We start from the raw sequence: 14,268 nt of genomic DNA, 5'->3' as shown, positions 1-14,268 counted from the left end.
TTGGATAGGAACCTTTCTAGTAAAGGTTCCTCCTGCACATTTGAATATGCATTCCAAAATGTAATTTATTTAGTTTTATTTTGGTTTCTCATAGTTACACGTGTTACAGATATGTTTAGACAGCTGACTCATTCATTCTGATGACTGGGTAAGATAGAATACTTTCAGTAAGGGAAAGAAGCACGATTTTCCAGACAAAGCATCCTGATGTGTCAGATTCTATTTATTGCAGTGTCCTCAACACTGGATTTTCCAGTTGAGCAGTGTCTGCAGCTTTTAATTCCTGGCTAATTCATCAAAAAGAGTGTCTCTTCTCTATATACATAAGAATCAAAACACTTCACTAGATTGATCTCAAAAAAGCAAATGCTCATTGTAAATGCCCTTTTCAGTACTCATCACTACAGAAAAGAGAACTGATCTTTGCTGTGTGTATATATATATATATATATATATATATATATATATATACAGTTGAAGTCGGAAGTTTACATACACTTAGGTAGGAGTCATTAAATCACATGTTTCAACCACTCCACAAATTTCTTGTTAACAAACTATAGTTTCCACAAGTCGGTTAGGACATCTACTTTGTGCATGACACAAGTAATTCTTCCAACAATTGTTTAAAGACAGATTATTTCACTTATAATTCACTGTATCACAGTTCCAGTGGGTCAGTTTACATACACTAAGTAGACTGGGCCTTTAAACAGCTTGGAAAATTCCAGAAAATGATGGCATGGCTTTAGAAGCTTCTGATAGGCTAATTGACATCATTTGAGTCAATTGGAGGTGTGTTTGTGGATGTATTTCAAGGATATTTTAAAGAAACAACATCTCAAGACATCAGTCGGGAAGTTAAAGCTTGGTCGCAAATGAGTCTTCCAAATGGACAATGACCCCAAGCATACTTCCAAAGTTGTGGCAAAATGGCTTAAGGACAACAAAGTCAAGGTTTTGGAGTGGCCATCACAAAGCCCTGACCTCAATCCTATAGAAAATGTATGGGCAGAACTGAAAAAGCATGCGCGAGCATGGAAGTATGCTTGGGGTCATTGTCTATTTGGAAGACCCAATTGCGACCAAGCTTTAACTTCCTGACTGAAGTCTTGAGATGTTGCTTCAATATATCCACATAATTTTGCTTCCTCATGATGCCATCTATTTTGTGAAGTGCATCAGACCAGAGGACATTTCTCCAAAAAGTACGATCTTTGTCCCCATGTGCAGTTGCAAACTGTAGTCTGTCTTTTTTTAATGGCAGTTTTGGAGCAGTGGCTTCTTACATTTACATTACATTTAAGTCATTTAGCAGACACTCTTATCCAGAGCGACTTACAAATTGGTGCATTCACCTTATGATATCCAGTGGAACAACCACTTTACAATAGTGCATCTAAATATTTTAAGGGGGGGGGGGGATTAGAAGGATTACTTTATCCTATCCTAGGTATTCCTTAAAGAGGTGGGGTTTCAGGTGTCTCCGGAAGGTGGTGATTGACTCCGCTGACCTGGCGTTGTGAGGGAGTTTGTTCCACCATTGGGGTGCCAGAGCAGCGAACAGTTTTGACTGGGCTGAGCGGGAACTGTACTTCCTCAGAGGTAGGGAGGCGAGCAGGCCAGAGGTGGATGAACGCAGTGCCCTTGTTTGGGTGTAGGGCCTGATCAGAGCCTGAAGGTACGGAGGTGCCGTTCCCCTCACAGCTCCGTAGGCAAGCACCATGGTCTTGTAGCGGATGCGAGCTTCAACTGGAAGCCAGTGGAGAGAGCGGAGGAGCGGGGTGACGTGAGAGAACTTGGGAAGGTTGAACACCAGACGGGCTGCGGCGTTCTGGATGAGTTGTAGGGGTTTAATGGCACAGGCAGGGAGCCCAGCCAACAGCGAGTTGCAGTAATCCAGATGGGAGATGACAAGTGCCTGGATTAGGACCTGCGCCGCTTCCTGTGTGAGGCAGGGTCGTACTCTGCGAATGTTGTAGAGCATGAACCTACAGGAACGGGTCACCGCCTTGATGTTAGTTGAGAACGACAGGGTGTTGTCCAGGATCACGCCAAGGTTCTTAGCACTCTGGGAGGAGGACACAATGGAGTTGTCAACCGTGATGGCGAGATCATGGAACGGGCAGTCCTTCCCCGGGAGGAAGAGCAGCTCCGTCTTGCCGAGGTTCAGCTTGAGGTGGTGATCCGTCATCCACACTGATATGTCTGCCAGACATGCAGAGATGCGATTCGCCACCAGGTTATCAGAAGGGGGAAAGGAGAAGATTAATTGTGTGTCGTCTGCATAGCAATGATAGGAGAGACCATGTGAGGATATGACAGAGCCAAGTGACTTGGTGTATAGCAAGAATAGGAGAGGGCCTAGAACAGAGCCCTGGGGGACACCAGTGGTGAGAGCACGTGGTGCGGAGACAGATTCTCGCCACGCCACCTGGTAGGAGCGACCTGTCAGGTAGGACGCAATCCAAGCGTGGGCCGCGCCGGAGATGCCCAACTCGGAGAGGGTGGGCATCTCTTCCTTGCTGAGCGGCCTTTCAGGTTTCAGGATAGGACTCGTTTTACTGTGGATATAGATACTTTTGTACCTGTTTCCTCCAGAATCTTCACAAGGTCCTTTGCTGTTGTTCTGGGATTGATTTGCACTTTTCGCACCAAAGTACGTTCATCTCTAGGAGACAGAATGCGTCTCCTTCCTGAGCGGTATGACGGCTGCGGGGTCCCATGGTGTTTATACTTGCGTACTATTGTTTGTACCTATTGAATGTGGTACCTTCAGGCATTTTCAAATTACTTTGACTTATGCTTCATTATTTTGTGATTGTTATGTATGCTTTTGCTTGTTTGATGCAAATCATTTTCCAATGCCCTTTGTTTGGACATCTACATTATATTTTCTTGTTCTTCGTGCTCAGAGGTATTTAACTCTTGTTTGTTTTAGTGTTTCTTGATTGATAGCATTTGTTAACGTGTATAATTGTGTTTTGTTTGTCTAATAATATAAAAAATGTGGCAAGCTGAAGTTAATATGTGTAGTATCAACCATACAGTTATTGAAAAGTTTGTAAGAGATTTTTCACCCACTCTTTTTAGATCTTCTGGTTAAAAACTGTAATTTAGCAGGCAGAAGGGCCGTGCTAAGTTATTTTCCAGCTACAGATCTGCTTGTGAGTGGATATGCACTGTCCTGGTTTGGGGTTACTTTCAGCCCCAGGGCCTTGTCATTGACCATAGAAGATTGGTATGGGTATCTGACTCTTTTCCACGTTAACAGATATACACAAACATGCTTGGAAGAACATACGCAAGGACACACACAGACTCCCCCAAAAAACATTGGAACATCACATCAGTCCTTTCTCTCTTTCATCTTGGAGACGCAAAATCGGCCATGCCTCCACACACTCTCAGAATCCCCACAATCTGCAATGAGAACGGAACCGTGTATGCAAGTAAGATTTACGTCACTGATTTTGGCAAAGTGGAGTGACTCATCCACCCAGGAATTGCATAACAGGCGTCACTGTCAGAAAACCGAGTAGCCAAAGAGAGATAATGTAATAATGATAACTGGGAAAGGGCTGTCCTCCAATGGTGAGTCGGGCTAGAGGCAGCAGACGCGGAGGGTGTGTGATCCATATCAGTGTGTCAGAATGTATTAACGAGTGTGTGTGCCGAGCAAGGATGTTGATTGCTACAGACAGCGGAAAGAGAAAGAGGGTGGAGAGCTCTGTGGCACTGGGTTGCTGTTGGACAGTTAATGATTTCGCTGGAAAGTCACACATGGTGACAAGGTACATCTCGATGACTCACCACAGCAGTCCTGACGAATTAGCTGACCTTGGAAGCTTTCATGTTGATTGAAATGCACTAGCCTGATTGAAAGTATGACCAACATGCGTGCACTGACTTTCATGCAGCATGCCCATAACAAGCGCACATGTATGCAGCATGCCCATATATGCATTCACGACCACTTCAGTAACACGTGTGATGTAGTTCTGACCCCTACACACAATACCCCTTAATGACAAAGCAAAAACAGGTTTTTAGATATGTTTGCAAATATATTAAAAATAAAAAACAGAAATACCTTATTTACATTCAGACTCTTTGCTATGAGACTCGAAATTGGGCTCAGGTGCATCCTGTTTCCATTGATCATCCTAGAGATGTTTCTAAAACTTGATTTGAGTCCACTTGTGGTAAATTCAATTGATTGGACATGATTTGAAAAGGCACACAACTGTCTATATAAGGTCCTACAGTTGACAGTGCATGTCAGAACAAAAACCAAGCCATGAGGTCAAAGGAGTTGCCTGTAGAGCTCCGAGACAGGATTGTGTCGAGGCAGAGATCTGGGGAAGGGTACCAAAACATTTATGCAGCATTGATGGTCCCCAAGACCACAGTGGCCTCCATCATTCTTAAATGGAAGAAGTTTGGAACCACCAAGACTCTTCCTAGAGCTGGCCGACCGGCCAAACTGAGCAACCGGGGGAGAATGGCCTTGGTCAGGGAGGTGACCAAGAACCCGATGGTCACTCTGACAGAGCTCCAGAGTTCATCTGTGGAGATGGGATAACCTTCCAGAAGGACAACCATATCTGCAGCACTCCACCAATCAGGCCTTTATGGTAGAGTGGCTCGACGGAAGCCACTTCTCAGTAAAAGGCACATGACAGCCCGCTTGGAGTTTGCCAAAAGGCACCTAAAGGACTCTCAGACCATGAGAAACAAGATTCTCTGGTCTGATGAAACCAAGCTTGAATTCTTTGGCCTGAATGCCAAGCGTCATGTCTGGAAGAAACCTGTCACCATCCCTATGGTGAAGCATCATGGCTGTGGGATGTTTTTCAGCAGCAGGGACTGGGAGATTAGTCAGGATCGTGGGAAAGCTGAATGGAGCAAAGTACAGAGAGATCCTTGATGAAAACCTGCTCCAGAGGCTGTAATCACTGCCAAAGGTGCTTGAACATATTACTGAGTAAAGGGTCTGAATACTTAAGTAAATGTGATATTTCAGTTTATTTTTATACATTTGCAAAATGCTTTGTCATTATCGGGTTATTGTGTGTAGATTGATCAGGGAAAAAACGATTAGAACACATTTTAGAGTAAGGCTGTAACGTAACAAAATGTGGAAAAAGTCAAGGGGTTTGAATACTTTCCGAATGCGCTGTATATGCCATTTTGCAGACACTTTTATACAAAGCGCACTATAGTCACGTGTGCATACATTTTACGTATGGGTTGCCCCAGCAGGATTCGAACCCACAACATTTGGTGTTGCAAAAAACACGCTCTATCGACTGAGCCACACAGCACCACTGCCTGGACTACTGCCAGAGCTGTTCTGAAGGAAGTTTTCAAGGAAGTGAGTTTGTGTTTATACAGGGTCTCCCAACCTCACCTTCCGTCAACCAATCATGTCAATGCAGAGCTATACGGAGCCCTCCGTATTGTTACCACATTTCAGAGGTGCATGGCGATGCGGTACGGAGCTCAATTTGGCCTCTGCGTGCCTCTGGAGGCTCCACAATTGCGTCACACCATCCATACTGCGCCTCTGACCACATTTTCGGATTAAGCATACATTTATTCTCATGCAATAATGGGGATTTCCAGCAAACTCAGCTTTTACACCTGCTAATATACCGCAGCTTTGTTGATGTACAGGTCAAAATTAACCTGGTGCTCGTATGAATTTTCTAGCCAATCAGCGGTGATCTAAACTGAGTGAGCTCAACTGTGACTGGTCTTTGAGCACCAAAAACAACGTGTAAAGGGAAGCCAGTTTGAATTTGGCTTCAGACCAATCATATCACATCAATAGCCAAACGTCATGAACAGAAAAAATCTTGAATTGTTACATCTCGTTGTGTTGTTGTCCTCTGGTGGCTAGCTAGCTAAAATCAGCCCTTTCTAAATTAGCCATGGATGGTGTCGTGGAAATTCATAATGAGAGACTTTGCCATTTCTTCAAACAATTATCTTTATTTAATATTGATTAATTATTGCAATAATGAGACTAGTCAACCCAACACTCTTGACTGTTGGGCTGAGCAGTCTAACCTTCACAGAAATGCAGAGTTCTTTATATAGCTGACACCAAGAATGCTTAGTCATGGCTGGTTCCACCCCTCCGAAGCAGATTGGGGCAACATAAGCCACTCTGGGTTCATCCTGTCGTTATCTGCACGGGTGGTGTTGTCTTAACCCCACCCTGGCTAAGTTTCCCAGATGCCAGGATGATTATAAGACAATGAGGGATCGTTCTAAACCTAAGCTATCTCTAGTAAAACCCATTCTTGACCATACACCCAGATTAGCTTCAGGGACCTAGAGTGGAGACCATAAAACACAGCATTAGTAGAACAGAAATGTCTTACTTTTTGTTACGTATTAATTGTTAACAATTAATATCAAATTAATCAGGTAAATACGTAATTTTTCTCTCACAATGGAGATAGGGATATTGACTTATGGTTTTACTTAATTCTCCATACTGACCAATAATTATAGCGGCGGTTCTGATCCAACCATACATTCATTCATTGTGCCCGTAGCCTGAGAGGATGGAAGTTCAACATGTAGCTAGATGTAGTATGCTAATGTTAACTTGCTGGCCTGGCGCATCATTGCCCATGAAAGGAAGTTAGGCTACCGATCAAGCATCTTCGCCAGGTAGCCTAGGACAACAAAAACTAAAAGCGTGTAATGTATGACAGAGTCATAGACCGTTTTAGGCAACATGAAAGAGGAGGATGGCAATGGCGTTACTCTACAAGTAGGGTGAGTCAACATGTTTTTTTTACTTGCATGAACTTACATGCACACACACAGAAATCAGTAGCATGGACAGCCACATCATATTTAGTTTACATTGATTGGACTAAATAATTTTTGGTATCTTTTAGTTGTCACTGTATTAGAATAAGCATAGGTGATTAGATGATGTTGAAATGTTGAAGTTTAATTTTCCTGTGCGAGCACCATTATGAATATCAAGAGGGTGTATATCTTATTTCTATGTAAGTTATTTCTAAAGAAAAGCCATGGACATTCAAACTGTTTCTTGTGCAAAGCACATTTTCACTGTGAATGTATTATTGCGCCAAAAAGTCTGTTATCAACACACATGGCAGTCCATTCAAAATGGCAACAATGGAACATGTGGTTTTTGATATGCATCTATTTCAAAGCCGACCTTTGGACGGGGCTTAAACACATCAAGGTGATATTCAGACATTATTTGATGGATTTTTAAAATTCTAAAAGCGTTGAGTATCTTACACCATTATGCAGCTGCTACATTTATCAGAACTGTATTGTTGACCTTTTATCAATTTTGACAACCGTTGCTGCTTACATACACTACCGGTCAAAAGTTTTAGAACACCCACTCATTCAAGGGTTTGTCTTTATTTGTACTATTTTCTACATTGTAGAATAATAGTGAAGACATCAAAACTATGAAATAACATATATGGAATCATGTAGTAACCAAAAAAGTGTGAAATAAATCCAAATACACTACCATTCAAAAGTTTGGGGTCACTTAGAAATGTCCTTGTTTTCCATGAAAACATATATGAAAATAGTTGCAAAATGAATAGGAAATATAGTCAAGATGTTGACAAGGTTATAAATAATGATTTTTAATTGAAATAATCATTGTGTCCTTCAAACTTTGCTTTCGTCAAATAATCCTCAATTTGCAGCAGTTACAGCCTTGCAGACCTTTGGCATTCTAGTTGTCAATTTGTTGAGGTAATCTGAAGAGATTTCACCCCATGCTCCCCGAAGCACCTCCCACAATTTGGAATGGCTTGATGGGCACTTCTTACGTACCATACGGTCAAGCTGCTCCCACAACAGCTCAATAGGGTTGAGATACGGTGACTGTGCTGGCCACTCCATTATAGACAGAATACCAGCTGACTGCTTCTTCCCTAAATAGTTCTTGGATAGTTTGGAGCTGTGCTTTGGGTCATTGTCCTGTTGTAGGGGGAAATTGTCTCCAATTAAGCACCGTCCACAGGATATGGCATAGCGTCTCAAAATGGAGTGATAGCCTTCCTTCTTCAAGATACCTTTTACCCTGAACAAATCTCCCACTTTACCACCACCAAAGCACCCCCATCACATTGCCTTCACCATGCTTGACAGATGGTGTCAAGCACTTCTCCAGCATCTTTTAATTTTTTCTGTGTCTTACGAATGTTCTAATTTGTGATCCGAACACCTCAAACTTAGATTCGTCTGTCCATAACACTTTTTTCCAATCTTCCTCTGTCCAGTGTCTGTATTCTTTTGCCCATCTTAATCGTTTAATTTTATTGGCCAGTCGGAGATATGGCTTTTTCTTTGCAACTCTGCCTAGAAGGCCAGCATCCTAGAGTCGCAACTTCACTGTTGACGTTGAGACTGGGGCTACTATTTAATGAAGCTGCCAGTTGAGGACTTGTGAGGTGTCTGTTTCTCAAACTAGACACTCTAATGTACTTGTCCTCTTGCTCAGTTGTGCACCTGGGCCTCCCACTCCTCTTTCTATTCTGCTTAGAGACAGTTTGCGCTGTTCTGTGAAGGGAGTAGTACAAAGCATTGTAAGAGATTTTCAGTTTCTTGGCAATTTCTAGCATTGAATAACCTTCATTTCTCAGAACAAGAATAGACTGACGAGTTTCAGAAGAAAGGTCTTTGTTTCTTGCCATTTTGAGCCTGTAATCGAACCCACAAATGCTGATGCTCCAGATACTCAACTAGTCTAAGGAAGGCCAGTTGTATTGCTCCTTTAACCAGAACACAGTTTTCAGCTGTGCTAATATAATTGCAAAAGGGTTTTCTAATGATCAATTAGCCTTTTAAAATTATAAACTTGGATTAACTAACACAACGTGCCATTGGGGTGATGGTTGCTGATAATGGGCCCTCTATGTAGATTTTCCATTTTAAAAATCTGCCGTTTCCAGCTACAGTAGTCATTTACAACATTAACAACATTAACAACATTTACAACATTAACAATGTCTACACTGTATTTCTGATAAATGTGATGTTATTTTAATGGACAAAAAAATAGCTTTTCTTTCAAAAACAAGGATGTGACCCCAAACTTTGGAACGGTAGTGTATATTTTATATTTGAGATTCTTCAAATAGCCACCCTTAGCCTTGATGACAGCTTTGCACACTCTTGGCATTTTGTCAACCAGCTTCACCAGCTTCATGCTTTTCCAACAGTCTTGAAGGAGTTCCCAAATATGCTGAGCACTTGTTGGCTGCTTTTCCTTCACTCTGCGGTCCGACTCATACTAAACCATCTCAATTGGGTTGAGGTTGAGTGATTGTGGAGGCCAGGTCATCTGATGCAGCACTCCATCACTCCCCTACCTGTTAAAATAGCCCTTACACAGCCTGGAGGTGTGTTGGGACATTGTCCTGTTGAAAAACAAATTAATTAGTCCCTCTAAGCCCAAACAAGATGGGATGTCGTGTCGCCTGCAGAATGCTGTGGTAGCCATGCTGGTTAAGTGTTACTTGAATTCTAAATAAATCACAGACAGCAAAGCACCCCCACACCATAACATCTCCTCCTCCATGCTTTACGGTGGGAAATACACATGCGGAGATCATCCGTTCACCCACACCACGTCTCACAAAGACATCGCGGTTGGAACCAAAAATTTCCAATTTGGACTCATCAGACCAAAGGACAAATTTCCACCCGTCTAATGTCGATTGCTCATGTTTCTTGACCCAAGCAAGTCTCTTCTTATTATTGGTGTCCTTTAGTGGTGGTTTCTTTGCAACAATTAGACCATGAAGGCCTGATTCACACAGTCTCCTCTGAAAAGTTGATGTTGAGATGTGTCTGTTACTTGAACTCTGTGAAGCATTTATTTGGGCTGCTATTTCTGAGGCTAGTAACTCAAATGAACTTATCCTCTGGGTCTTCCATTCCTGTGGCGGTCCTCATGAGAGCCAGTTTCATCATAGCGCTTGATGGTTTTTGTGACTGCACTTGAAGAAATGTTAACGTCTTAAAGTAATGATGGACTGTCATTTATCTTTGCTTATTTGAGCTGTTCTTGCCATAATATGGACTTATGTATACCCCCATACCTTGTCACAACACAACTGATTGGCTCAAAAGCATTAAGAAGGAAAGAAATTCCACAAATTAACTTTTAACAAGGCACACCTGTTAATTGAAATGCATTCCAGGTGACTACCTTATTAAGCTGGTTGAGAGAATGCCAAGAGTGTGCAAAGTTGTCATCAAGGGAAAGGGTGGCGATTTCAAGAATCTCAAATATAAAATATATTTTGATTTGTTTAACACTTTCTTGGTTACTACAGGATTCCATATTTGTTATTTCATAGTTTTGATGTCTTCACTATTATTCTACAATGTAGAAAATAGTAAAAAAATCGAGAAAAACCCTTGAATGAGTAGGTGTTCTAAAACTTTTGACCGGTAGTGTAAGCTAGCCACCAATTTAAAACAGATGATGTTGGTTACCATCTTTATTAAATTGTCCAATATGATCTGATCTACATCCTTCTTATTTAAAGTAGTCAAGTAAGGAAATGTTGACCTCTATGTTGAATGTCATTATTTTTGCATTCTGTTTATGCCATTACTGTCTTTTGTATAACAATATTTTGGTACATTGTATGTGAATACAGTGACAAGAAGAGGTTCCTAATGATCATAGATAGACCTCATCAAGCCACATTTATTAAGAATTTGCCTGGTGGAAAGTTGGCAGTCGGCAACCCCGAAGGAATATCTTGCGGCAGCTACTCAAATATGTTCTAAGGGGAGATGTATGAGAAAAGATACTAGAACGAGGAGCGGAAGAAGGGCGATAGCTCCACCCCCCTCGCTCTTCAAGTTTCTCTGAAGTCTATGGGTAACATTTTTAAAGAAGCTCACACATGCTAAATCGTCACTTGTACAACTAATCAGTGATGAACAACCATCGCACTGGAACAACTGTTGCTCGTTTATTGTTGCATCCCACAGTCTTTTGAGAGACATTACGATACCATATGTTACATAGTCTGTCCACGAAAGATTAGTAACAAAATGTTTTTCTGAAATGGATATTATCAAGTGCAATATCTTAATCAGTCTCTTAAATTGTATGTAACTGTTTTGTTCTATCTTTTAGACTAAATGCTATGCCCCCAGAAAATAAAAGTGTACAAATTTAGGTTCAACTAGCATAAAGGCTTAGTAGACCTGGCCATAGATTGGGTGTGACCGATTATGCTTCATAAAGTGTTCTCTCCCACTGGCATGCATCTAGGACATTGCTGGCTCATTAGTACATTATATGACATTGACTTCAAACTGTAATTTGAATAGTGATATGAAAACTTGCTTCTGTTCTTTTCCTTTGAACTTAGATAGGTCTGGAACCATGAGAAAGGCAGAGGAGCCCTGAGTCCAGGCAATGGACCTGTGAAGGTGACACAGGGCTTACGTCCCCTACTGTAGTTAACTCCATGATGGTTATGTTGCAGGAAAATTCAGAGAAAAGGCATCCATCCTTCATAAGATTGCCAAAAAGAAATGCCAAGTAGAGGACAGCGAGAAGGCTAATGGAGTAGCCAGCCGGTCAGGTGAGTGGTCTCTACTCTGGGGGTATAGTGTAGTCCCATGTGTTAACACAAGTGAATGATATCAGAAACACAAACAAGTTGAAGAGTGATCTCTTTTTCTTTTCTATGTATTTCTCTCTCACACACATACACAAACTCTCACAAATATTTGTATGTTTGGAAGTTGGCTAAACAGACAGCAGTTGGCTTAACATTTGTATGTTTGGCAGTTGGCTAAATATTGAAATAAATCCCTTCAATGCTCTATATTGTTTTGAAACCATGTAATTGTTAGATATTTGTTATTATATAACAGGTTCTGAAAAATCTGCAATCTGATGAAATGCAGGTCGAAGCTATTCAATAATCTCCAATAACCACACAGGCAGAGATCATCACTATTTGGCCATGTTACAAAGTACAGAAGTTCATTAGAAGTTCATGTTACAAAGTACAGAAGTCCAGAAGTCATTATGCCTGTCCTTACTAGCATGCCCATCTAGTGATTATCACTCTGTCGAAGGAGTGCCAGTTGTAACTTGATACATCCAATCTCAATACGCCAACTCCGGGCTCTGACGAAAACAAAAAACATGGTGAACATTTTGTCATGCTCTGTGTCTGTAACCAGTAGTAACCACCAACTTCAGTTTAATTTATCTTAAATTAACAGACTAATCTAACATTCCTACACTCTACTCACATAACCCCTGATGCTGGATTGCTACCTCCTTGAGGTTTTGCCTGCTCTCCTGCATTTTCTAAAACAGCTCACTAGCTTTTGTGAAACGCAAATACCATTGCCATTGTTTTGTTCGCATATGCACAAATATACATTTTTGTACACAGTCATGGGCTACTTGATACAGATATGTTGTCTTCATTTGACCAGTTTCTCACAGCAAGAAAATAATCCTGCAGCAACAGGAAATGTGAAATATTATGTGAATTATAATTAATGGACATTTTTGTAGGGGTTGATACAGTTGTTCTTCCTTTACAAGTTAAGTCATACTGCAGCACAGCTTGCAGGCTGCCGCAGAATTCTATGGGACGTTATTTAATTGTCAGCCATTGTTACCATTAATGCTAGTTAGTGCAAGTTTGACCACCAGATGGCATCTTTGAGCATTCAATACTGGCTGTACTAGAGAATTTAAAAGCTTTTTTGTAAGAACATAGTATATGGGATTGATTTGAAGAAATGTTGCTTAATTAATTTGATTAATATTATGGTGTTTCTATTCCAAGAAAAACAAAAAACAAAACCCTCAGGGTTTCTGTGAGGATGGAACGGAAAATATGGCACTGTTCAACGTGACGGTCGGGAGTAGGCTACAGTACTTAGAGCATAACATTTCCACACTCTAATTGTAGTCTAACCCATACCCAAATGGAGATTCAGTGAAAATAGACATCTCATTGATTTATCAAGACCAGTCCCCATGCTTGTCTCAGAGCGGCGTGAAACGGTGCTGAAATAGTTGACCATACGCGGGTAGTCTATTGCTTCAAATCCTAAATAAAAAAGACCTACAACACTTTAAACAGCACGTTACTCAACACTAGTGAGACTCATGTCGCCTACGGTAGGCCTACAGTATATCACAAAATATTTTTTCAATGACGTGACCCAGCTAGCAATGAGGAATTGGCCCAGAAGTGGCCCTCTTCTGGGGGGCCGGAACTGATTGAATCGGCCCGGCCTCAGGTGTCAGTCTCGGTATCAAATTGATTGACTGCCCAGAATCGGCCCAAGTACATCGGGCCATTTCCGTCTACCGGAATTCAGCCGACTTTGCCGGCATCTGGCCGATGCAAATTTTTATTTAAATAAATATAAAATTACCCAATTTAGTAATTTTAAATATTACTATTATACATTTTATACATACAAATTATACCCATCCACAAAAAAACATTTTGTGTTACATGCTGACCAGACCGGACACGTCGTGTGCGCGAGCGTCGCAAAATAAATGTAGAAATCCATGTTATTCAATTATTGCACCCACACTGCTCGCGCGCGCCAACGAGCGTCTGCGACGCCAAGGGCTAAAATAGAACTCATTCCTATTTCTGACGCAGATCGCGCTGCAAGTCCTGCCTCTCCCATCTCCTCATTGGTTTATAGAAGCAGGTACCCACATGCCATCTTCTCATTGGTTATACCCACGTGGGTGATTGAAAGACGAACTGTTTTGCCGGTAGCCGTGGTGATACTATGAAAGTTTAGATGCGATCACCATATAAGTTAAGCGATGAAAAAGTCTAGAATGAGGAGCGATGATTAGAAACGATTCGGTTGGCCGTTTTATGTGTGGATTAATTGTCGAAGTAGAGGTCCTTGTGCATTTCAGATAAAATAACAACTCAATGTTTATATCCCAGGACAAATTAGCTAGCAACAGCAAGCTAGCTAAATAGGACAAATTAACGTTAGCTAGCAAGTGCAAGCTAACTAGCTAAATTGCCATACTTAATGCTTTTCGACCTGTCCCCAAATTAATGTCATTGGTTCAGAGATTGTTTTGATATTTTAACCTGCGTGTCGTGATCGCGTTTGGTGTGGGGGGGCAAAATACATTTATGCACGATAGCGCACGATGGCGCACGCGCACAGCTGGTTTGGGTTCCGTGTTAGAGGAAACAC

The 14,268-nt window shown here is 41.5% G+C and overlaps 1 protein-coding gene across 1 annotated transcript in view; it reads left to right on the top strand.

The window, feature by feature from the left end:
- Positions 1-14,268, top strand: part of LOC120049308 (sodium/potassium/calcium exchanger 2-like) — a 151,859-nt gene that overhangs the window by 121,190 nt on the left and 16,401 nt on the right. Inside the window, exon 7 of the mRNA XM_038995558.1 lies at positions 11,538-11,636. Within this exon, the coding sequence (XP_038851486.1) occupies positions 11,538-11,636 (99 nt within the window). The remainder of the gene's footprint in view (positions 1-11,537; positions 11,637-14,268) is intronic.

This window comes from Salvelinus namaycush, chromosome 6, assembly GCF_016432855.1.
Source record: "Salvelinus namaycush isolate Seneca chromosome 6, SaNama_1.0, whole genome shotgun sequence".
Classification (NCBI taxonomy): domain Eukaryota; kingdom Metazoa; phylum Chordata; class Actinopteri; order Salmoniformes; family Salmonidae; genus Salvelinus; species Salvelinus namaycush.
Note: the sequence above shows the minus strand (reverse complement) of the source record. Positions and strands in the feature narration are given on the sequence as shown.